The 24,672-nt window shown below is 37.8% G+C and overlaps 1 protein-coding gene across 4 annotated transcripts in view; it reads right to left on the minus strand.

Annotated features, from left to right (window-relative positions):
* The window catches only part of ehbp1l1a (EH domain binding protein 1-like 1a), a 49,794-nt gene extending 25,122 nt beyond the window's left edge, over positions 1-24,672 (minus strand). For 2 of the 4 annotated variants that reach the window (XM_053628821.1, XM_053628822.1), the window contains exons 1-9: positions 24,380-24,669; positions 13,038-13,095; positions 9,998-10,093; positions 9,772-9,825; positions 8,979-9,157; positions 6,320-6,456; positions 5,727-5,801; positions 5,124-5,381; positions 4,282-4,482 (exon numbers count right to left, since the gene is read on the minus strand). In XM_053628821.1, coding sequence (XP_053484796.1) covers positions 4,282-4,482; positions 5,124-5,381; positions 5,727-5,801; positions 6,320-6,456; positions 8,979-9,157; positions 9,772-9,825; positions 9,998-10,093; positions 13,038-13,095; positions 24,380-24,483 — 1,162 coding nt within the window. In that variant the 5' untranslated portion in view covers positions 24,484-24,669. Of the gene's footprint in view, positions 1-4,281; positions 4,483-5,123; positions 5,382-5,726; positions 5,802-6,319; positions 6,457-8,978; positions 9,158-9,771; positions 9,826-9,997; positions 10,094-13,037; positions 13,096-24,379 lie in introns of all 4 variants that reach the window. The other 2 variants (XM_053628820.1, XM_053628823.1) reach the window with 2 other exon arrangements.

Here is a 24,672-nt window from a genome sequence, read left to right on the forward strand (position 1 = left end):
AAGAATGCTATGATATGTGCAGAATCTGTTGACAAGCATGGCTTTGCAGAGTTTTACATTAGCTTTTGTCCTCAAATTAAATCCACAGGGTGCCTGTGCCTCCAAAAATGTAAAGCTTTCGAAATGCCATGCCAATGTTGCAAGTGCCTTGTGGAGATTGTGTCCACATCTTGAACCCAGTTGATGCCATGGACACAGCAATGTCCATACATTAGCCTTAAAGCTTAGCAACAACTTCTTTCTGAGGCACAGCATATTTACACACAGAGCATGGCACAGAGCTGACACTGACTGTGAACATAAAATTATTCACCCCTTTAAACGTTTCACATGTTCAAGTGCTATGTGTATGAATTTTTATTCCCACACCTACACAACAAACATCATTCTTAAGGTGGCCTTATTTTTTGTTAAAACAAACACAAAAGGGATGAATACTTTCATCAGTCAAACAGATAGCAAAACAAACCTAATTCATCATAACTGTTAAAGAGTGTCAATTTCGGTAATAGATATGTGTGGCAGCCTGGGAAAACCCTTCATATGGTGAAATTTTGACAGTGCCCACTATATATAATTCTGAAAAGTACATTTTCTTTATACTGAAATACGTTTCTCTTTTGCACACATAACAGTCAAAGGAAATGTTTTAGCAGTTTAAAGTCTGGCATCCTAACTCATCAGATATTTTATATGCATTTCATTTAACAATAATTATAAGTAATAAATATGGCCATGGGCAAGGTGGCTTAGTGGTTAGCACGTTTGCTTCACACCTCCAGGGTTGGGGGTTTGATTCCGACCTCCGCCTTGTGCATGTGGAGTTTGCATGTTCTTCCTGTGCTTTGGGGATTTCCTCCGGGTACTCCAGTTTCCTCCCCCATTCCAAAGACATCCGTTGTAAGCTGACTGGCGTCTCTAAATTGTCCGTAGTGCATGTAAATGTGCGTGTGTGACTGTGCCCTGCAATGTGTTGGCACCCCATCCAGGTTGTCCCCCGCCTTGTGCCCCAAGTCCCTTGGGATAGGCTCCAGGCTTCCCATGTCCCTGTGTAGGGCAAGCGTGAATGGATGGATGGAAATATGGCCATTTGATTTATCAAAGATGATGGAAAATAAGTAATCATGCGCATCTTGCACATTGATTTCTCTAGTCTCATCATCTGAGGTAAATGTCAATCATGGCATCTAACAAACCAGATCCTCATCATCGCTCTTCACTAAACTGCTCACTATTTCGTTAGCACTGGAAAAAAATCACTAATTAATTCAATGAGTTTTGTTCTGTTAACTAAATTTCCTAAAATTTTTCTGTTTAGCATACAAACATTACAAATTTGTTCCCTGCTATTTCTACACTGTCAACGACACAAAGATTTTCAAGCATTTACAAGCTGAATACATTTGGCGTATATCTAGCTATGGCACATAACCAACATGATCAAAGCATAATTAATTTCTTTCGTATAACAAATAAAACATATTTAAAGAAACTGACCATTTTTGCAGCTGCAGTTCTTAAAATGACTCTTAATCTACCTGACGTGATCTTTGCAGAAAGCATAAGGAAAATTAGCTTGGCAAGTTTTCTACATCATTCTCGGGGAACATATTTACAGCGTCAAATATATTAGTTTTAGTCAAAAGCAGTTGTAGCTGTTTGCCAGAATTCAACTGCATCAATGTCTGATGGGTTTTCCCAGACCACCACATATACTATATTAGTCTGTACTCAGACACCCTCCAGAGAGCACTGCTACGCAAACTTCAATCATAACAGTAACTATAAAAGCTTACACACACTCCTTAGACACAGTACCAGCTTGTCCTTCAGCATGCACATTCACACGCTATAATTATGTAGCTTTGTAACTTCAGACCACCCATTTGTACCTTTACTTGTATCAGTGGGGGGTACAGGAATGTGCCCAATAAGGGGTTGAGCGATGGCTGTTTGGGACTGAAATTGAGAGCCAGGAACGACAGGTGGAGGAGAAGGAGAAGGGGGAAAAGAATATGTAGGAGTGTTCACAATAAGGGGGCCAGTAGGTCTGCGTACGTTTGGTCTAAACACGGTGGGGACAACCTGGTGTCTCCATTCCAACGTCTGGACCCGATGGCAAGGGTCTAAGACATACAAGTGGCAAAAGAAGTGCAAAAGGAGAGAAAATGTTGTGTGCAGGTGAGTGTTTATTAAAATGTTTATAATGCACGGGTCAAAAAAAAAACAAGGTCACAAAACCCATGCTTAACTCTGAGGGCTCAAGCTACCACAGCCCTTGTGCATGTTAAAAAAGTAAAATAGTAAATAATTGGTTTAGCAAGGGATAACTTTCGGAGAACTGGTTTCAAAGAGCTTGCTCTGTACCTGGCTGAGCGACATCAGATGGATTAACCTCAGCATCAACAGCAGCAGTTGAAAAGGGAGCAGCAAAGTGGACAGATGACAGCTGAGTAGAAATACTGGGATGAGGAGTGAGTGCAGAGTTAGATAACCTGACAAGGGAGGTATCAGGGTGGTGAGATGAATCAGGGATGGGGTTGAGGCTGACAGGTGGAGGTACAGCAACATGGATAGAGTGTGCAGGCGACAGGGGTTCTAATGGGACAAGGGAACGGGGCAAAGGAGAGGGCCCAGTGCAAGATGTTCGGGACAGGTACAGAGCAGTACCTACTGTAGGTGGCACATTAGGGGTGGGAGAGGTTACTATTTCTGGCAAGGGTAAAGGAGGCAGAGGTGTATCAATGGGAGATGTAAAGGGACTGGCTTTTTTAAGGGGAGGACCTAACGCAGAGAGAGGTGATGAAACTGAGGCAGGCCTTCGCAGTCTGTCTGAACTCTGCATTGCCTGCTGTAGGACAGGTTCTTCTAACGTAATGGGTGCGGGACAGAGGCTAGGCTTTACTTCAGGGGACCTCCACTCTCTTTGCCATGTTGCTGAAAGAGCAGGGAGATGGATGAGTGAGAGGGGAAAATGTTGGAAAAAGAAAAGGAGAAACAGAATCATGGTTCATTGAGATTTTCAGCATAAATGGAAAAAAGAGAAAGAGAAAAAAACGATCAATTGAAACTTTAGCATTCCAGTTGAGAATTTCACACTTCAGTCATCTTCTGTCCTAAACTACTACAATTAGTTAGCTAGCTTGTATTACACCGATAACAGCTGAAGCATACAGTCACTCCTTAATTTGAGATTATAATTAGAAAATGGTCAATTAAATTCCTTCGCTGTAGGCTTTATATACCTGTCTCAGCAGCTGTGGGCATACTGGTGGGCCTGGTGAGGGTGGAACCTAGCTCTGACAATGAAGCACGGTAGGGTTTTAAAGGGCATGGTGCAGGGAGAGGTACAGAGCCAGGAGTGACGTGGCCAAGAAGAGAAGAATTAGGGCTACTGACAGATACAGGGGGAGAAAAAGAAGGAAAGCTCTGAGGTGTCCAGGCTCCTGGAGCAGCAGAGGTGGCTGAGAAGGGAAAAGAAAAAGAACAAACAGAGAGATGGATGACTTCTCAGCAAGATGCAGAGAAGTTGTAAATGGCAGGGGAATAAAGTTTCCATACACACCCTCAATCAGTTATGACATATAGTATGGCGCTTTTCCATCAAACAAGGCTTGCCATTACTCGCAAACAAATACCTGACTACTGTACCCAGATCTCGGCCAGGTCTCTGTATCACTTTCCCATCATTTCTACCAAGGAAACTCTGAGTTTCTCTGGAGGTTATCGGGTGGTCTAGTAAAATACTCCTGTAAAGAGGCTGTAATGAGATCATGTGAATATGACAATACTTTAATTCAAGGATTTCCAAATTAAGGTTCGCAACCTCAAGTGTGGTTGCTCGATTTACAAATGGGGTCACAAGAGAAACTCACAATCTCTCTTTAGTTTCACTGATTTAATTTACAAATTAATATTCAAAACATCTCAGATGAATTTTGTGTGCTAGAATTTTGAAATGTTTCTGGGAGTCACATTCACATTCCATTAGCCTAGTAGTGAAGATTTCCATCCTGGTAGATGCAATTTGTGCAAGAGACATTAATCAGGTCATCTATGACGACTACTATCTATCAGTCTGGTGGTCTGCACCACTCAATGCATGGTACCTGAGTAAGAAGGGTAACCAAATTCAGCACAGTCGAAACAGCGACAACTTGGAGGATCATGGGTAGTTTGCTGAGCCGGTAGAAAAGTGCTAATCCTTTCCACATGTCAACTTCTAGTTTCTAATTAATGTACTGCAAGGAGATGTCATATTACAAAAGTGACTGATATTACCTGTCTGAGAAATAGCAGGTGGAGCAGTCAGCTGAGAGGAGTAGGAGGAGGAGAAGGTGGAGGAAAGAGAGAAAGGAGGAGCGCTGGGACCAGGAAATGTGGAGGAGAGGGGTCGTGGGTGTGAAGCTACGGAGCTATTGACCTCGGTCATACGAGCGTCAGCCTGGCCCCCTGAGGGCTTTCGGGAAACAGATACAGGCACTTAAATAGAGCAGAAAAAGAAGCAAAGCAGAAAAGAGGGACATTAAACAAAAACAGATACAAATTTCATGAAGAAAGGCCTTTTTTCACTCTAATTTGCCCTGACTGTTTGTTCAAGACCTTTTTACCTATCACATAAACCTAACACAATATAGGCACAATAGGACAGGAAGTGAATGAAAAAAGACAGCTGTGCAGAAGGTATAGCCGCTTCTATGAGCAAATTCACAGCGTGCTGTACAGGTTACCATGGGATTCAGACAAATGCTTCTAAATGCACGAGCTATAAATTCAGGCTATTGGTATTTAAATCTAGACAGAACAGACAGCTTATGAGATCCTTCCTATAGAAAATACAACTTCCCACAGTGCATTAAGACATGATTTGTTTATGAACATGCAAATGGCCTCTATTACAGGACCCTCTCTCCACTGTGTCTAATAGCTGAGGCCCCAGTTTAGTCACAGCAATATTCCTACATTCCAGTCTCACCATTAAGTAAAAGGAAGACCATAGTAAACACTCAATGGATTAGAAAAAATGTGCCTGACAGCGGTGTATACTGTGCACTTCACTTCCAGTTTGCAGCACTCCTCTGTGGTGTTTTTTATTACGCCACAGGCTTCATGCATGTGTGTACCTGAGCCTGCTGTTGGCTGGAAGATTTTGGGCAGGGCAGGAGGATGAGCACGAATAAATGCCGGTACAGTAAAGGCAAAACGGGAGGCATGTGATGCCTGGGATGAGCCAGAAAGGTCAGGGAGATGGGTGGGTGCAGTACAAAGTGATGAGAGAGAAGGTTTGACAGAGGTCTGGAACAGGTGGCAGGCTTGATGAGGAAGGTTAGGAACAGAGGATGATGATGATGATGAACTCCTCAAATCCATTTCAGAATGAACTGAGAGACCCAGAACAAGAGGGAAACAGATAAATGAGAAATGTACAGTAGGGGATTTAGATGGAAGAAATAATAGAAAAGAAAGGAAGGAAGAACTAGGATGAGAGTACTCAGACCCCATGGGACTAAATATTTCATTAATGGGCACTCTGTTTCTGATAACATTAACCCAAACAGGAATTTCACTTTAATTATGAATGAATAAATGGTACGGGTTATTACGGATGAATATCACAGTTTCAAATGAGCTCTAACAGTAATGTGAGGATGAGAGACTGCAGTGCTAAACAATCAGGAAATGAGAGAGGAAATTAGGCAGGCAATAGAAAACAGGCAGGAAGCTACCTGTGACAAAAGGGTTTGTGTCTACAGCAGGCCTCCATGCCTCATCATGAACTTTTCTAACAGGAGGAAGAGGAGCTGACCATGAAGAAGAACAAATGAGAGAAGGGACTCATTTACGAAAACCTTATTAAATACAAAACTGCCTAAAAACACACATAACCCTTATTTATGTATCTATGCAAAGATCAGTACACACCTTACAGGAAGTACCATTTGCCTTTTCTGCTAAATATAAGTGTCCAGTACAATTTAGATTTTTATTTGAATCTATAAAGGAACCAAAGGTCCATAAATAGGTTTTGTAAACCAGAAGCCAGCAAAAAAGAAATCTGAGATCGAGATTTAAATGCATTGCCTGTATAAAAAGAGAAAACTGTGAAGGTTTTTATGCAATTAATTTATACCACAGTGCTGTTTAATTCTCAACTCTATTTTGATTTTATTTTCTAACTTATGTGTGTGTGTGTGTGTTTGTGGGGGTGAGGGCAGTTTTTTAACACTTTGGGGCAAACAAATATTCCATTTTCTAATGAAAAATGCAGCGTTGAATTGAAAATCTAAAGGAGTGGGTTCAGAGTTAAGTATATCTCTACCTGTGACTGCCATGCTTCTGCCTGTTCCTGTAATCATCCTCTTGTCTTCTTCATCACTGTCGTTGAAGTCCTCCAGGTTTCCAATGTCTGAATGTTTAAGGCTCATTAGACTGGCTAAACTCTGCATATCCTCATCACTGTAAGAAAGAGGACACTGAATGAAGAAGCTGATTTCCATCAGAAAACACAACATTTGTTCGTAGTAGTAGCAGCAGCAGCAGTAGTAGTAGTAGTAGTAGTAGTAGTATTAGTAGTAGTAGTAGTAGTAGTAGTATTAGTAGTAGTAGTATTAGTAGTAGTAGTAGTATTAGCAGCAGTAGTAGTAGTAGTAGTAGTAGTATTAGCAGCAGTAGTAGTAGTAGTAGTAGTAGTAGTATTAGGAGTAGTAGTATTAGTAGTAGTAGTAGTATTAGCAGTAGTAGTATCAGTAGTAGTAGTAGTAGTAGTAGTAGTATTAGCAGCAGTAGTAGTAGTAGTAGTAGTAGTAGTAGCAGCACCTTAAAGTATTATATAATCTTATGCTATATTTGTTACTGAAGAATTGTACATCAGACTATATAGCATTAACTTATGTACCTAAATTATAGAGTATACCTAAAATAGAGTTAATTAAATGAATCTGTCTGTAATTTGTCTGAATTTGTTTCTGTTAGTTGACAGAAGCTGCCAGTTGCTGCAATAGCCAATCCAATCAGCTGCCACACCATATTAAATGCCCATTATACTAAGTGCATATACAGTACAATAATGTATATTATAATATAATATATATACTTCCAAATCACTTCATGTGTCAAAATGTGTCTTTTTCTTCTTTTTCAGTTACAGACTTTTTATCAATATTTTTAGTTTCACAATGTATAGACCTAAATTTAAGAGAAAGCATTTTAAATTTAAAATACTACAGTCCAAAATACAAAATAATGGGATTTTATTTTTATAGAATGGGAAATTTGTACTAATACATCATAAGCCAGCTAATGTAGTTCAAACGTCATAGTGCCAACTTCAGACAAAAAAAGATTTTAGCTTTTTTCTTGCTGAACATGTAAAGAATTTTTCACTAATTTGTTCGGACGCTAGAAAATGATAGTCAGCTGATGTATAATTTTTGTGTAATTTGTGTCATAAGAATGAAGTTGTTGAGCTAGAGAGCTCACAACACCCAGCTAGTAACTAACAAATAGTGTGGGTGAGTTTCCATATTTCTATATTTCAAATGAGTTATAGACTTGATAGTGTGAGTGATTCAATCAGATTTCCAATGTCTTTTTATCTTCTGGTGAAGGTTTTCATTAGCACGCTAAGATTATCACCATCAGTTAATGCTGAATATCCCTAGATGCATCTTCTGCATTTGTGTATATCTCATAACAGCTTCAGAAATTTACAAAAACAAAATCTAAGAAAAACAAAATCTAAGATAAAACAAAGGCAACCTGAGTAAAGACAAAATGCAGTTTTTAATGATAATGTTAAATATTGTAGCAAAAAAGTTATCTAATACCAACTGGGCCTGTGTGAAAATGTATTTGCCCCCATAGTTACTAATTCCCCAAATCTATGAAACTGCATTCATAATGGAGTTCAGCTGGACTGGATGCAACCTGATTACTGCAAACCCTGTTCAATCAAATCAACACTTAAATAGAACTTTTTCAGCAGCATGAAGTTGGTTAAAAGGTCTTACCCAGTAGCACACTATGCCAAAACTGAAAGAAATTCCAGAAATGATGAGGAAGAAGGTGATTGAAATACATCAGTCTGGGAAGGGTTACAAAGCTACTTCAAAGGCTCTGGGACTCCAAAGAACCACAGTGAGAGCTATTATCTCCAAATGGAAAAACTTGGCACAGTAGTGAACCTTCCCAGAAGTGGCCGACCTTCAATTTCTCCAAGAGCACAGCAACTACTCATCCAGGAAGTCACAAAAGAGCCAAGGACAACATCAAAGGACCTACAGGCCACTCTTATGTCAATAAAGGTCACTGTTCATGACTCCACTATCAGAAAGACACTGGGCAAAAATGGCATCCATGGAAGAGTGGTGAGGTGAAAACCACTGCTAACCCAGAAGAACATTAAGGCTCGTCTGAATTTTGCCAAAACACACCTTGATGATCCTAAAATATTTTGGAAGAATGTTCTGTGAACTGTTGAGTCGAAAGTGGAACTGTCTGGAAGGCAGGGGTCCCGTTACATCTGGCGTAAACCAAACACAGAATTCCACAGAAAGATCATCATACCTATGGTTAATCATGGTGGTGGAAGTGTGATGGTGTGGGGATGCTTTGCTGCTTCAGGGCCTGGGCAACATGCAATAATTGAGGGAATCATGAACTCTGCTCTCTATCAGAAAATCCTAAAGGAGAATCTCTAGTTTTCGGTTCTTAAGTTGAAACTCAAGCACAACTGGATTATGTAGCAAGACAATGAGGAGTAAATTCTAGTCCTAGAAGTAAGTGAAAGACTGATCTCCCGTTATCGGAAGCGTTTGGTTGCAGTTATTGAGACATATACAAAGAAATCAGGATGGTGGCAAATACTTTTTCACAGCACTGTATACACACACATACACACACACACACACACACACTTCACTGTCTAACCTAGATGTTGGCATTATGTTTATTGTTAGAACTGATGATGAAACACTCACGTGGCCTTGCCCTCTTTGAGAAAGATGCAGGTCAGGCTGAGCTTTAGCGTAGCGTCCACCACTTTCACAGAGAGTGGCTTCAGATTGAGCGTCAGGTCAAACGTGGCTGAAGTGACGTTGGCATACTTCTTCATGTTTACGTCCACTGATGCTAGAACTTTCCGATGACCCTTTGTCTCCTGTATAATTTTAGGGGGGGAAATTGTGCTCAATAACAGAAGTTAATAAACACTGGAAGAAAACAGATATGTATTGCTATAACTAACTATGTTCAGCAACAAAAGTCCAACACTGCAAGGCTTATGAAAGGCTTGAAAAGAAAATGAACTGCAAATTCACTAAATGAGACCTAGTAATAAACTACAAACTATATACCAAAATCTGGACAAACACAAACCTGTTTTCTGCTCTAAACAAATAACGTCATTGGGCATTGGTCCTTAAGGCTCAAAGTTCTGCTGTTTTTGTTTCATCTAAGAGTATCATACTCAAGAAAGGAATTAATGAAACACAGATTAAACTTCCTAAATCAATCCTTCAAAAAATGAAATTGCCACTACTCTACATTTAGCCGTTACTTTTTATACTAGACAATTTAGCATATGTGAAACTGATGCTTTTCCTTTTTGGTTCCATGGAACAAAAGACATGAGTTTTGTCATACATGCTTTCCTTGGTACCATCTCATGCCAATTTCTAACTTTCAGAGATCGGCCATGATCAAAATGCTACTGAAATAAAAAGTGATGCTATACAGATTGTTACAGATGTCCTACATTAGAGATTGACTTACATTTTCAATGATGAACGTCCAATCTTTGTCTTCAAATTCATCAGCATTTGGATCCTGTAGAAAGGTTTGAGTAATGTAGCAGTGTAATTAGCTGGATGATTGGCATTAGTGATATTGGTAATAAAGTAATCCATATTTATTAGAGATATTACATTATTAATGTAAGACATGAATGGTACCATGTCTATAAAATATTGTGATATTTTGTGATGTTGGACATTTGTACCTTAAAGAGTGTGACTGTAATATCCACATTCTCAGGTACCTGCCACAACACTGTCCCTCTGTACGGATTCTTGATGCCAGGCTGCCAGCCATGAAGCTGAAAATATGAGTGAATGTTAAAGTTACAATCAGCAAAGATTACACAAGTGATAGGTTTGGTTAATAACTGTGGGAGAAATATTTAAACATGCAACAACATAAATATATTTTTTACTTTGTCATGTTAACAGGCAAACTATTTAGTACAGTAGTATGCAGTTTGAGACCTGCTATTTGTACTCTGCAAGAAAAAAAAAGCAAATTGTAAAACTCCACAAGCTTCAAAAGAAACCACACTGGTGGTCTGGAACAAAAGCAAATAGAACTGAGTTTAAAACACAAAAACACACACAAACATTAGTCGCTTTTCATTAGTTCTCCAGCTAAACAACTTCTCTACCATACAAATTCAACAAGGAAAAAAATCAGCTGCCCTTCACTGACTTGCCATCATGTTGACTTTTTCACACTCTGGCTCTTGTTTGTTGACTATCTCATGTGCTTACTTGTCCTCTCCCTTGATTGGCTGTTGTCTCTCAGCGTATAGTTGTACTTTTTTCGTGCCTAAAGTTGGGGTATGATGATATTGATATAGCTGAGCTGACATATGCGTACACATTTCCCACCAATTCCCATCTGACAAATCCGACACATCACTGCCTGTGAATTACTATTACAGGATTGTCAGGGCTACTCACAGCCTCTAAGAGGAATGACATTTGGGATTATTTTTGTCCCATGAATAAACCGTCCTGTTAATTTTTTAAAATCCGACTCACTGTACCTTTAATGTCAATCCATAGCTTAGTCATAGCTGCCTTAAAATGTTGTTTATATCTTAGTACTATTAACATTTCTTGGGGCCCCATAGTTTGTGTTTCAAACATTCATTTTCCAACTTTAAAGAACTATCTTTAGAAAACAGAAGGCATGCAGCAAATGGTAAGGACTCCACAGAGCCCTAATCTTAACACAGTTCAGGCTGATTCTTGGCTGATACCTCAAAACCATGAATCCAAAGATTTTTTTTTAAAAGAGCTAGTTTCTGTTACTCCACTAGGGGGCAATAAACCCAGGGCCGTAAACTCAAATACTGACAAAATGTGCTGATATGCAGGGTTGGGAGGGATACTATATTAAAAATGTATTCTCTTACAGTTACAAATTACTTCATAAAAAATGTAATCAGTAACACAATCCAAGCATCACAATATGACAATAAAGTAATTTGATTACTTTTGGATTACTTCAAGGTCACGTGTAAATAAAGTCAAGAGAAAAGCAATGTGATCTAAAATACTTTTATTTAGAGCTTAAAAACATGTTCTACGTTTAGATTTGTTTTAAGAACTGAAATAAATAAATGAATAAATAAAAGATCACTGTACCTGAGGCAGGTAACATTATATCACAAAAGTTAGGGTGACCATATTCTGGTTTTCCAAAAAGAGGACACTTTTTCCCCCTGTGTCTTAATAGCATTCAAAATAGTCTTCCTATGAATGCAGATTTTAATACACTGAAAAAGACACTATTATCTCTATTAGCATCATGTAAATATATGTAAATTCCTACATTCTTTTGAATGTCCATGGAATAAAATAAAATATCAGATGCCACGAGTGAACCTTTTGTCGTCATTTACACATTTGAATGACCATGTAATACGAAGCAATGTGATAACATGAAATTAAAAATAACCTTATATGGGCATTGTTTCGACTCAGGACAGCTGTCATTTGCTGCTATTGTCAAGCAACTGTTTGATGCTGCACACACCAGCGCTTCACTTTCACATGCTCGCTGAGAGTAGACTAATGGGTGAGAGGCAGGAATTTGGCCAATAGTTGCCACAGGCCTTTTATGATCGACCAATTGGTGTGCAAGAAGGCGGGAATTACAGAGAGGGGTTAAAGCAATGCAAACATGCCCACACATGATGCGGTATTAGACCATAAGCACATCATAATGAAACTACAGCCGAATCTCGGACACAAAGAGGATGTATGGTCACTCTAATAAAAGCATTTCAGAGACAGAGAATTTGTGTTCATTTCTACTAAATTAACTTTGCACAAAATGTATTTGCGTATGCACCAGGATGTTGTTCATGTGAGTCACAACTGCCGAGAGAGAACCACAACCATAATCAAGCAGCTGTCTATACTGTGTTATGTCAAAAGATTACTTTCTTTGGTTTTAAATGAAAAAATCTAATCCTGACAGTATTCCCATTTTTTTACAAAATGTACCTGTAATCTGATTACGTTGTTTTTTGACGTAACTGTAACGGATTACAGTTACCAGTTTTTTGTATCCTGATTAGGTAACACCGTAACATGTTTTCCGCTACTCTCCAAGCCTGCTGATATGTAAAAATGTGCTAATGATATCTTCATTAGCTAGCTAAAAATGTTATGCTGTAACCATGCCTCTTTCAAAAAGAATAAGGGTTTAAGGGGTGAATACATTTGCAATCATGACTTTTACATTTTTGTTTGTATATAATTTTTAAAACTACAATATATCGATCTTTCCTCTCACTTCAATATTATGAGCCATAATTAGAACCATATAAAGCCATATGTTTGAAAATAATGAGTTTTTCTGCTAATGAATCTGTTGTTTAGGTGATTATTGTTTAGGCATTTAGAATGTACCGTTCAGATAAATGCTCATAAATGAACACAATTAAGAAGTGTTGTCGATGTGTCACTGATCTATTAAACAGAATTTTTTGTCCAGCCTTCTTGATATTGGACTAAGTGTAATGTGGCCTATTATCTAAAAGGACTTTGATGTTCCTGCTCTACACTACACTGTAGTGTATAAAACAGATTTTAACCAGTACAGACAGATGTGACTGCAGTTGGGCCATAGGATATCTGTGCACATCTGCACTACATCCTGCACACTATTAGAAACATATAACTTATCATACCACATGTGCAGAAGGTGAAACTAAAGCAGTGATGCACTAGTATCTACATCCTTTTTCCTACCTTAGTGCAGATTCGTCTGTTTCGTCTGGTCCAAACCACTCTCAGCTTGTCTGGCTGCCTGCAGACACAGAGTGTATAAGAATAACATCAACATACAGAAAGCTCACACAATCCAACAGTATTTTTCCAAGAGGTGTGAGGCCTTATCTAGTGAAAAGCACCATGATTATTATTAGGCATGCATTGCAAATGAAACTGCACAATGTTTCCTACACATCCCCCTTCTCCAGAGGACAGATTCTGCCAAAAATTAAAAGCTAAAAAAAAAAACAAATAATGACTTATATAAATGACTTAATAAGTAAAGATACAGTATGTTTGATTTTTTAACTAAATTATGTATGTATTATTCATTTGTGCTTTTATTGGGGTATTTTTTTCATTTATTTTTGTATTCAAATCATTTATTTCTGTATTTATATTTTTCTATATTTAGTTTAGTATTTATAGGTTTATGAATTTATGTCTTCGTCATACTGTTTTTTTAATTGTTTATTTCTGTGTCCAGATGGTAATGAGGTGGTGTTGTTTTCACATTCATGCACAGTAATCAAACCTAGTGTAGGAAAGTACGAGAGAGTTTAGGAGAGCAGGGCTAGGGAGGTTGTCTCGATGATACACTGAGGTTTTTGCCTACTTATTAGACTTATTATAATGGTGATAGGATAACATTTCTGGCACATCGCTTTCATATCCTTTATCATACATATCCTTAATCCTGGTCAGGGTCCTGTTAGAGCTGAAGCCTAACTCAGGAACGCTGGGTGCAAGGAGGGAATACACCCTGGATTGCAGGGCACCATGCACACACACTTTAATACCAACTACCAATATGTTATTGGAGAACCTGGAGGAAACCCACACAAACATGGAGAGAACATAGAAACCTCCACACAGAAAGTAAATCAATCTCCAGATAGAACCAGGGAACCTGGAGCTGTAAGACAGCAACACTACCCACTCAGTACTGGTCTATTTCATGGAAATATATGGCAAACACAGTGTGAAACATTTTGACTAATGTGACAGTGACAGCAGATAAAGAAAAGATAAACTAATGTAGCCTATTTTACAACCGAAGAAATTGCTAACCTAGCTAACGTACATAGATATTCATGTAGTGAATTAAGTTACGTTAGCCAGCGAAGTTATTAGTTGACGTTACAAATATCACAAATGTCACATTTTTGTTCTGAAATTTAGGGTAAGGCCTAGTGGAAGAGAGCGTGAGAGAGATAGTGAGTGAGAGAGAGAGGGAGAGAGAGGGGGATGGGGTGTGAGCAGAGCTTAGCAGAGCAGCAAAAACTGAAAACAATAAGGAGAGTAAAGAACCCGACAGACCTGGTAAACCTTGTTCCCTGTTGATTGATGTATTTTAGTTGCTAGCTAGGGAATGTCAAGTTGTATATCAAAAAAAAGATAACAGGTAACACACAAACTATTCACAACCTGCCCCACTCCTCCCAGCATCAACCAAACCGCCACACTATTAACACACTGTATCACATAGGAGTCTGAATAAAATTTTCCATATGCCAAGATTCCTGATCGAACATGTTGCAAGTATTACAAGGTTTAATTCTCTAGCCTGGAGGCCATTAAAGCGTGATATCATCACAGATGATACACACTTTCAGTTATTGGGTTGGTTATCTGACCCACATCCAGAACAGAATTAGTCTCTGTAAACGGCATACTACTGTCTCACAAGGCAATGTGTCATATACGTGACCCTTCTCAGAGGGCCAACTCAGTGCTGACCTGGGATCAAGTTTTGTATTGCATATCCTAGTAAATATGCAAAACAAAGACCACTTCCTGGAACAGTTCTCTTTCTCTTGTGCGCCTGGTGCATGATTTTATTGACTGTGTTGATGTCCCAGGCTCTGCTGTATAGGATTATTTGTATATTATGTCGCGGTAGCTATTATTCCAGTTTATGCATAAGTCCATGTTAATGCAAAAAGAAAATGATAAGGTATTATATTTTCAGCTCCAACAAGATATGTACAGATTGATTTAAGATTACACAAGAAGGGCTCAGCCCCGCATGATTAACAGTCCAGCTAACGCCCCTGGCAAGTATGAACGTTTTCAGTAGACGTCTGATAATGACTGTCATTTGGATTCTACCTATTTAAATACATCATCACGAGAGGTGTGTCCTTTAAGGTAGGATGTAAGCGATCAGCTGAGTGATCACATTTATTCAAATACTCTAAGATAACCTTGTAGCGATTTGTAAATCCCCATGGTGTTCTTGTTGTTGTTAGAATTTCATTTCTGAAACGTTACTAGAATAAATCAGATTTCTAAAACAGTAAGCCAGAATCAGATCGCAGTAATATAAGTCAGTCATCTAACAGCCTGGTAAATAATCATGGTAAACAAATGAGTGCCGGTGATATGCATATTATTTAATATGAAGCGTCTGTAACGGTCACGTCCATAACGCACAGGGTCAAGCAGAAGGCACAGATATCAGATAGCTCTACTATAGTAGTAGAGCTATGTGTTTTCTAGTGGAGGGTGTGGCCCTTCCTTGTTCACTCATACTGCATCATTAAATACACACACTTACACCTTCAACACACTGTGTTTGAAAGCAGTTGGCAAACAGTATGACTTGTTCCAAAGTTCTTGCTTCTTCCCTACTTACATTTTATGTACTGATTGTAATTTATGTATAGAACCAAAACACACAAATCTGGTCCACTCTACTGCAGGAAACCTGGCCTACATTCATATTTGGCTGTATGGCTTCCATTGTAGGCCTCTTTTTACATCGGAAAATGCTGATGAGTCGATCTACCAGGACACACTTTGCATCCAGACAGTAATTTCCTCTAAGCGCAGAATCAGAAGTCACTAGCTGTGTGTAGCTGTGTGTAGCTGTGTATAGCTATGTGTAGCTTTGTGTAGCTGGGCACTAGATTAAAGGAAAGGTGAAAGGTAAGAGCAGCAGCGGCCTCCAGGTCTCATGTTGCAGGTCACGCCGAGGAGCAGCTGTACAAATGCGCAAAGGGCTGAGGATACTGACGACGGGGTCCAAAATAGACTGGCAAAATGGCAGCCAAGTGGATATTGAGAATCTTATTAAGCTGTGTATATTCTCTGCACACACATGGGTGGGGGATACAATAATAGCAATAGTAGTGAAAATAAACATGTCGGGTCAATGAAAGGGGATTTCAAAACAGAAAAAAATAAAACTGCAATATTTAAAAATATATATGATGATAAGAGATTTGATAACTTTCAATGTGTGAGACTTGGAATGCGAGTTATTCTGAATGCCAATGTTGGATGATTATTTTTCTTATAATAAAATTTTGCTAATAAAACATCTTTATCAGACAACAGGAAAAAAATAATAAAAGTGGAGTGATGATATTTTTGCATATTAATATATTTTTCTGTAAAACATAGTGATGGCACTGATTCAGTATCAGCAGAAAAAAGATATTGGAGGGAAAAAAGGAACCAATCCACTCAGATTCTGTAACAAGCTAACATTCAACTATAACATTCTATTTATTTTCATGTTAAATTTATATTTTTATTTAATGTATTTATTCACTTATTTTTTCTAAGTCATGTTGCTATGTATTTCTTCCTGTAATGTAACAGGGCATTTGAGCAGTTTTGAGTTTGCTTAGTAGATAATTAAAAAATAGCTATTTGATGGCACTCAAGATTTCAATATCATATCAAAAAATGGTATAGTGCCATATCTGATAAAAAGCTGTTGGATGTAAAAAAAGATCCTGTTACGAGTATTGTAATAGTGGTACTTTTTCCATCCATCCATCCATCTTCGATACCAATATCCTTCTTCAGGGTCACGGGGAAACCTGGAGCCTATCCCAGGAAGCATCGGGCACAAGGCGGGGTACACCCTGGACAGGGTGCCAATCCATCGCAGGGCACAGTGGTACTTTTTTTGTTTTAAATACATTTGCTCACTGAACATCTGTACACGTGAATGATAATTCATGTAATTATCCGGTCGGCCAGTCATGTGGCAATGAGTGAATGAAAACGCTTTGTTGAAGATAGAGGTCGACCAAATGATCGGTATTGCGTTTTTTTGCCGATCATCAAAAATCCACACCGAGAGAGGCTGAGAAGGGTCGGCTGTCATTATAAAGTACAAGAGCGGCTTCTAGAGGCGAAATAAAAACTGTCACTGACAAATTTTGTTGTGTTATTTGAAGCTTTTTTTATTCATTTTGGATGTCTCTGTTTGTACTTGTTGTGTTACATTTTGGTTCAGTTTGGATGTATATCTTTTACTTACTTTAATGTTTATTTTTTAATTGTCAATATATTAATATTTGTATATTCATTTCATTTTAAAAAGTACAGTACATTTTCATGGTACAGTCCGTACTGTTTATCTCTGTAATAAAGTTCAGCAAAGTTTTACTTTGAGTGTTATGTTCTCATTCAGTATCAATTTTAAAAACTATTGGTTGATTAATCGGTTATCGGAAACGTACTGCCCAACTTAGTTATCATTATCGATAAAATCCACTATCTGTTGACCTCTAATTGATGAGAGAGGTCAGAGAAGAATGGCAAGACTGCTTCAAACTGACAGGAAGTCTGCACTGAAAAAAAAAATGCCTCTTTGAATTTCATTTTTAAAATTTCATGTCCAGTGAGTTCACTAATTTAATTTGTCTACATTCAGATGTATATTTGTAGTAACATTTACTCAGAGTTTTTTTGTTATTACCTTAATTATATTCAGTAGAGTTTAAGAGTTTACTTCAAGTGAGTAATTCCAGCTACATCTAATCATGTTCCATCTACTTAAATTCATTATGTAACTGAAGTCACAAATAAACTGTGATGAGTAAGGTTAACTAGATGTGTTACACTGAAAAATAATCCGTAAAATATTCTTTTATAAAAATTGCCAACTTTTTTTGCATTTGCTTTTATTTTTGGAATAATACCTCAAGTTTAATTCAAATCTACTTGATTTAAATGGATTTATATTACCCAAATCAAACTTTTGCTCCCTTCTTTATTCATTTTATACAAGAACTTTAAATTGTATAAAACTGTAAAAAAAAAAAATATATATATATATATATATATATATATATATATATATATATATATAAATAATAATAATAATAATAATAATAATAATAATAATCATAATAATAATAATGATGATGATAAATAATAAATAAATAAATAATGTACATTGTCAAAACTTTATGTCTTGTCTTCAATTGGAAATATCTTTAGCATTGCTACTGCTGAAAAACTAAAAGACCTTCAGGCACTCAAACTAGAAGTAGTACACCAATGAGAACACACATGTAAATCAATCTTTACAAATACCAAACTGTTAGAAACTTCCATTACTGTTTAGCCAATTCTCATGCAGCTCAATTCACCTCCCCACTCTTCCATGGATGTCATTTTTGCCCTGTGTCTTTCTGATAGTGGAGTCATGAACAGTGACCTTTATTGATGCGAGAGAAGCCTGTAGGTTCTTTGATGTTGTCCTTGGCTCTTTTGTAACTTCCTGGATGAGTCGTTGCTGTACTCCTGGAGGAATTTTGGAAGGTCGTCCACTTCTGAGAAGGTTCACTACTGTGCTGAGTTTTTCCATTTGGAGATAATGGCTCTCACTGTGGTTCTTTGGAGTCCCAGAGCCTTTCAAATAGCTTTGCAACTCTTCCCAGCCTGATGTATTTCAATCACCTTCTTCCTCATCATTTCTTGAACTTCTTTCAACTTTGGCATAGTGTGTTACTGGGTAAGACCTTTTAACCAACGTTAGAGTCAAAGTTCTATTTTAGTGTTGATGTGATTGAACAGGGTTTGCAGTAATCAGGCCTGGTTGTGTCTAGTCCAGCTGAACCCCATTATGAATGCAGTTTCATAGATTTGGGGAATTAGTAACTATGGGGGCAAATGCATTTTCACCCAGGAACAGTTGGTATTGTGTAACTTTTTTGCTTCAATAAATAATCATTTCAAAACTGTATTTTGTGTTTATTCAGGTTGCCATTGCTTTATCTTAGGTTTTGTTTTAATTTCTGAAACAATTTAGTATGAAAAACAGAAGAAATCAGCGAATACCTTTTCACAGCACTGTACATACAGCAGTGGGGGGGGGGGGGCAGATTTACACTAATGACTAATGGTAATAGTTTAAAAGTCTCTAATTATTTTATCATGTGTTTGTCCAATTTCAACTACTAGACTTTTGTTTTCTAAATGGTTACAGAAAATGCGTGTGTCATTAAAGAAAGTAGCATATTGCATAACAGAGTACTTTTTAGATAAAAAAAACATCAGGGAGGCTATCTGGGACCCGCAGGAAACAGAACAAAAATGCTGCAAGAAAAACAGTGAACATTCTACACATTCCTCTGAGTTACACTGCGACGTATGTCAACACTATGTACTGTATTTGCTTATGTGTACTTCAATTTGGCCTCGTGACTACTTTTTACAATTACTCATACGCACCATTTCACCTGGATCAGTGGCAAAAGAAGCTCCGCTATAACACACTATAATCTCATCAGGATCTTACCTTAACAACACTATGTCGTGTAATCAAACACTGTAACTGCTCATAATATATGACGTCTACTCTTAAAGTTTAACACCTTGTAAACACTTGGATTTAGTCCAAAAAAAATGAACATGCAATGAAAGTGAAATAATAGTAAAGGCTTGCCCTGATCTGATAACTAGTCAGCAATCCTGAGAGGCACAGCATACTGGTGGAGAATGTTAGGAATTTTAGTATCCTAGACAAGAACAATTCTAACATCACAACATTTACATCCCAAAGCAACAGGATCCTGAGGAGACGCTAGGACTGATTACTAATTAATAACTGTCAATTAAAAGCCATGCATGCTGCTTACTATACTATACGTCTATATGCACTGCAAACTGTACAAACTTTACACTGGAGAGACTGGAATGCGGTTAGGTGTGTGTCTATATTTATTTACCCTGTTTACAAAATCTATGCTAGTGTAAATATGTTCCACAGTCAAAACAGTCAACGAAACACTGAAGTCCACCATGTTTTTCAAACTACTAGTTATGCAGTAAACAGAATTAGACTGCCTTCTCCAGGAAGGAGACACATTACACAGGATTTTCCTGGGAAGTGTAATGCTGTCTACACACAGGCTTCTACCAAATGGAACTCAAAAATAGTAATATTACAATATAAAAAATATATACATGTAATAATATGTAAAAGTGTCTTACAGTATTGTTCTTGTCGATTATTGTCATTTATACCCAGTGCCAGTTGTTCTCTCAGTGGCGTGACCAGAAAAAAAATTCGGAAGGGTGAGGAAATATACAACATAATGTAACAATTGTTTTTCTCGTCTGTACAATTAATTCGGTAAGTGTGACGTGCTCGTGCATTTCAGATGGATGCCAGACAGCAGTGCTGACACTAAATTCTTATTTTAATCGTTACCCATTTAAGGTATAACCTACTGTCAAAAAATCTTTCCATATTAATAACGTCATGAAATATATTTATGATACTGAAAAAGATTCAAATAACATGTTAATAATAGGCGGAAATTACACATTATATTATAAATCCTGATCTACTTTTATTACACCACAATGTATTGACATTGCAGTTTGATTTGTTGCCATTAGAAAAATAAATGTATTAAAATCCTACCGATCAGTTAAACAGCAATACTACAGAAGAAATAAGAAAGAGAAATAGGCATTAGAAATAAGTAAGCGGTGGTGTAAAAGAAACTACAAGGAGTCTTTGGCATCCCTCCATGTTGCTGCTGTCGTTGAAACCTTCTCCTTCCTAAGCTCTAATAAAGGCCCATAATAATGTCCATGTTATGTATACAGAACTTAGTAAACCACAGCTCTGCTTTTATAGTTATCCATTTGTCAGATGTGTCAAGGGAGGCAGAATACAGCTGTGCTTCTGTCCAGTCCTAATGCATTGCACAATTTCTATTTTTTGCCATTTTCTTAAATCTCTGGCTTTCAACATGGAGTCCAGCAATCCACAAAGCATTACTATCGGGTTTTGGTTTTTTTTGTTCTCCTTTTTTACAATGGTGAAAGTCACAACTCAACATTAACAAAGGTACTACATTTATTATTGAGTTCCTAGAGTTATTATCCTATTTGACTGGTCTCATTCCAGACCTCAATTACTCAAAAACAAGTAAGCCTTTAATTAATTTCAGTGTAGACCTAGTGTGTTCTAATGGTGGATAGTTGGCTCCAATAAACAGCCAAAATATTACAGTACACATTTAAATAATCTGTCTTTAAAGCAATTTGTATTAGTTGGATTACCTTCGGAAATTAAACTGTAATGAGGGGAATTTATTTTACAGTTATAGCGGGCCCTCACTGCAAAATGTTTGAGAACCTTTCTCCTAAATGAAATGCACTTATTGAATAATTCTTGCATTAATCACTTTAATCAGCAGTATTTCATTCTCCTTTACAAGGCCATTATTTTGAGTGATTTACTTGGTCGACATATTCTTCTGTATTTCTTATTGCGTGACCACTTTATCCTGGTCAGGGCTGCCGTGAATCCGGAGCCAGTCCCAGGAACACTGGGCACAAGGCAGCAGAATTCACCCCAGGTGGGATACCAGTCCATCAGAGGGCACCATGTACACACACACACACACACACACACACTCACTCAGCAGCAATTTAGCATAACCAATCCGATCTACCTGCATGTTTTTGGACAGCGGGAGGAAAAACGGTAAACCAGGAGGAAGCTCACACGATCACCCTAGAGCTGTGATGCGGCAACACTACAGTACACACTGCGCTAGCATGCCTCCTCAATCGATATATATATTTGCTTTTAACATGAAAGACAGTCCTACATTGGCGCATAATATCAACTATATGTAAAGTTATCGTTGGGTGTGAAAGTCATATCAAGTACATAAAGTACTGTGTGTACGCAAATGCATATGATTCAAACAAAGTCCTAAATACACAACACTAGAGACAAGGGTTAGGTGATTTGACAAAAATATCATATCATGACTCTTAAAGGCATTTCAACAATGCATGATATGTAGTGCAATATATAACTTAGGTTTGCTAACAAACTGCCAGAAAAACCGTAGTGTTTGCATTTTTAAAAAATCACAGATAACTATTTCTTCATAAATAATTACGTTTTTAAAAACATACACGTATTGTTTTAATAAATAACAAATGTTTAACATGAAAACGATAAAAACATCATTTGTAAAAAAAAAATAATAATAATAATTTTTTTTTTTTAAAGTTTCCCATTCTTAAAAAAAAATTCTGCCAAAAAGATTGTGATATCTGTGGTATGCCAGAAAAGTGTATCGTGGTGTAATTTCTCACAATATGGCTATTATATCATTACATCACCCAGCCCAACTCGAGACAACAGAAATACATGAATTGCTTTAAACTACTTATATGTGAAACCACGATAATCGAAAATCCCACACATCTGAAGAATGTTAAATTGCACAGCTGTAAAACCGGTGCTCGAAGTGGGCCGGTACTCACCGGTACGCAGTACTGGCATAATCTACATTTTACTCTTTGGTGTAGCGTGACTTTTTTATTGCGTACCAGCAGTTCACACAAGCTACTGGTGCTATTTTCTGCCTTCTCCATATCAGGTTCTGAGCAATTCATAATTACCTTACATAAACTACATTACCCATACTCTCGACAAGTCTCAAGATAATTTTTCTATATAAAAAAAATTCACGATAAATAACTTTAATGCTAGTCTATTGTTCAATCTATCTAAATAACGTTAATACCAATAATGTTGGCCTGGCTCCAAAAGGGCACAAAGAGAAAGAGTCAGACAATGACTACGTCTACATGCACATCAAATTCGCTTTAAGGTCTACATTCAGGTTGCAGCCATATTCTGAATACGATGTTTATATGCGTACAGGCATCGCAATGTTCCTGTATACAGCCTTGTTGTAAGTATGCCCGAGTTGACATTCCTAAATACCTAGCCTACAGCTAATCATCTGTTAGCACCTACAATTTCTTGCAAACTGAGCATGCGTGTATATCTCCTTTCAGTGGATTTTCTGAATAAGGTGTTTACATGCAGCACATTTCAAATTAACACACGCATACATAATAATATAATAATAAAACTAATAGTATATAGTATCCTACAGATATTGCATTATTATCCATCCATCCATTTTCTGTACCGCTTATAATACGCAGGGTCACAAGAAGCCTCAAGCCTATCTCAGCGGGACTCGGGGCACAAGGACGGGTGGCGCAACCCATCGTGGGGCGCAATCGCACACCCATTCACACACTACGGACAATCTAGAGATGCCAATCAGCCTACAACGCATGTCTTTGGACTGGAGGAGGAAACTGGAGTACCTGGAGTAAAACCCCGAAGCACGGGGAAAACATGCGAACTCCGTGCATACAAGACGAAAGCAGGAATCGAAACCCTCAACCCTGGAGGTGCTAACCACTAAGCCACCGTTCCCCCCATATTACATTATTATATTATTACATATTGTTATTCTATATTACAAAATGAATAGTTAAATTAAATGGTTGTCCGTGCTTGGAGTAAATAAATCAGCATCTCCTAGTATCGTTTATTTTTTATCTTCCTCTTTTTTTCCCCCACTTTAAGTCCTGAGTAATACCAGTGTGTACAGAACATACTGCAGTACTATAATAACAGATATGCTTTCACTGTAATAGCATGACAGACCCTATAATAACCCTGATATACGCATGGCTTATACACAACTACTGCAAAGCACAACTTTCCACTAAGTGAAAAGTTGAAAAGAAACAAGTGCAAGATAGTGGTGTAATGTTACATGAACACAGTTTCAACTTAAACAAATGATGAATTGTAAGCTGTTTACTGTTTATAACTCTGCATTACAGTGTCTCTCATCATCTCTAACAGTGTCTCCAGTGACAGAAATGAGGCTGATACTTCAGCATGACTTGTGACAGGGGAAAACTGCAAACAACACGGAAGTAAAAGATAAGCACAGAGGCCAAGCCCACACTTTCTCGTAAAAACGTGACATAATAGCAGTTAATAATAACAATAATATAATAATAGGGCAGTTGGTTTAAAGCAGACTCCTTGTTGTTGACAGATTCCTCTGGTCACTGAAGGAGGCTGTGTAACACACTGGACACCGCACAGCTCAAAAAGAGTGGACCTTTTCCTCCCTACTCAAACTTTACTAAACAACTGTTTACATCTTGTTCCGTCCATAAACCGTGAAGTAATGTCAGGGATTTCTTGGGCTACATACCATTTGTTGGTGCCCTCGACGGTAAGTTCGTGATAGGACGCGACAAACTGGAACTTGGACGCTCTCTTACCGACGCGCTGGAGTCTCTTCCACACGGAGGTCATGGCTGCATTTGTACGAACCTGTTTGGGGTTTGTTTTTGTTTTTTTTGTATTTATTTACACTCGAAAATGTCCGGTAAATAAGAAAGAGCCTACATAAGCGCGAAAGAAAGTACTCTATTAGTCCTCGGTCCTCCTCAGGCGTGTGATTCCTCTCGCTCTGCTCTACTCACATGGGCCAAATGTCAAAGT

The sequence above is a fragment of the Ictalurus furcatus genome, chromosome 7 (genome assembly GCF_023375685.1).
Source record: "Ictalurus furcatus strain D&B chromosome 7, Billie_1.0, whole genome shotgun sequence".
NCBI classification, from domain to species: Eukaryota; Metazoa; Chordata; class Actinopteri; order Siluriformes; family Ictaluridae; genus Ictalurus; species Ictalurus furcatus.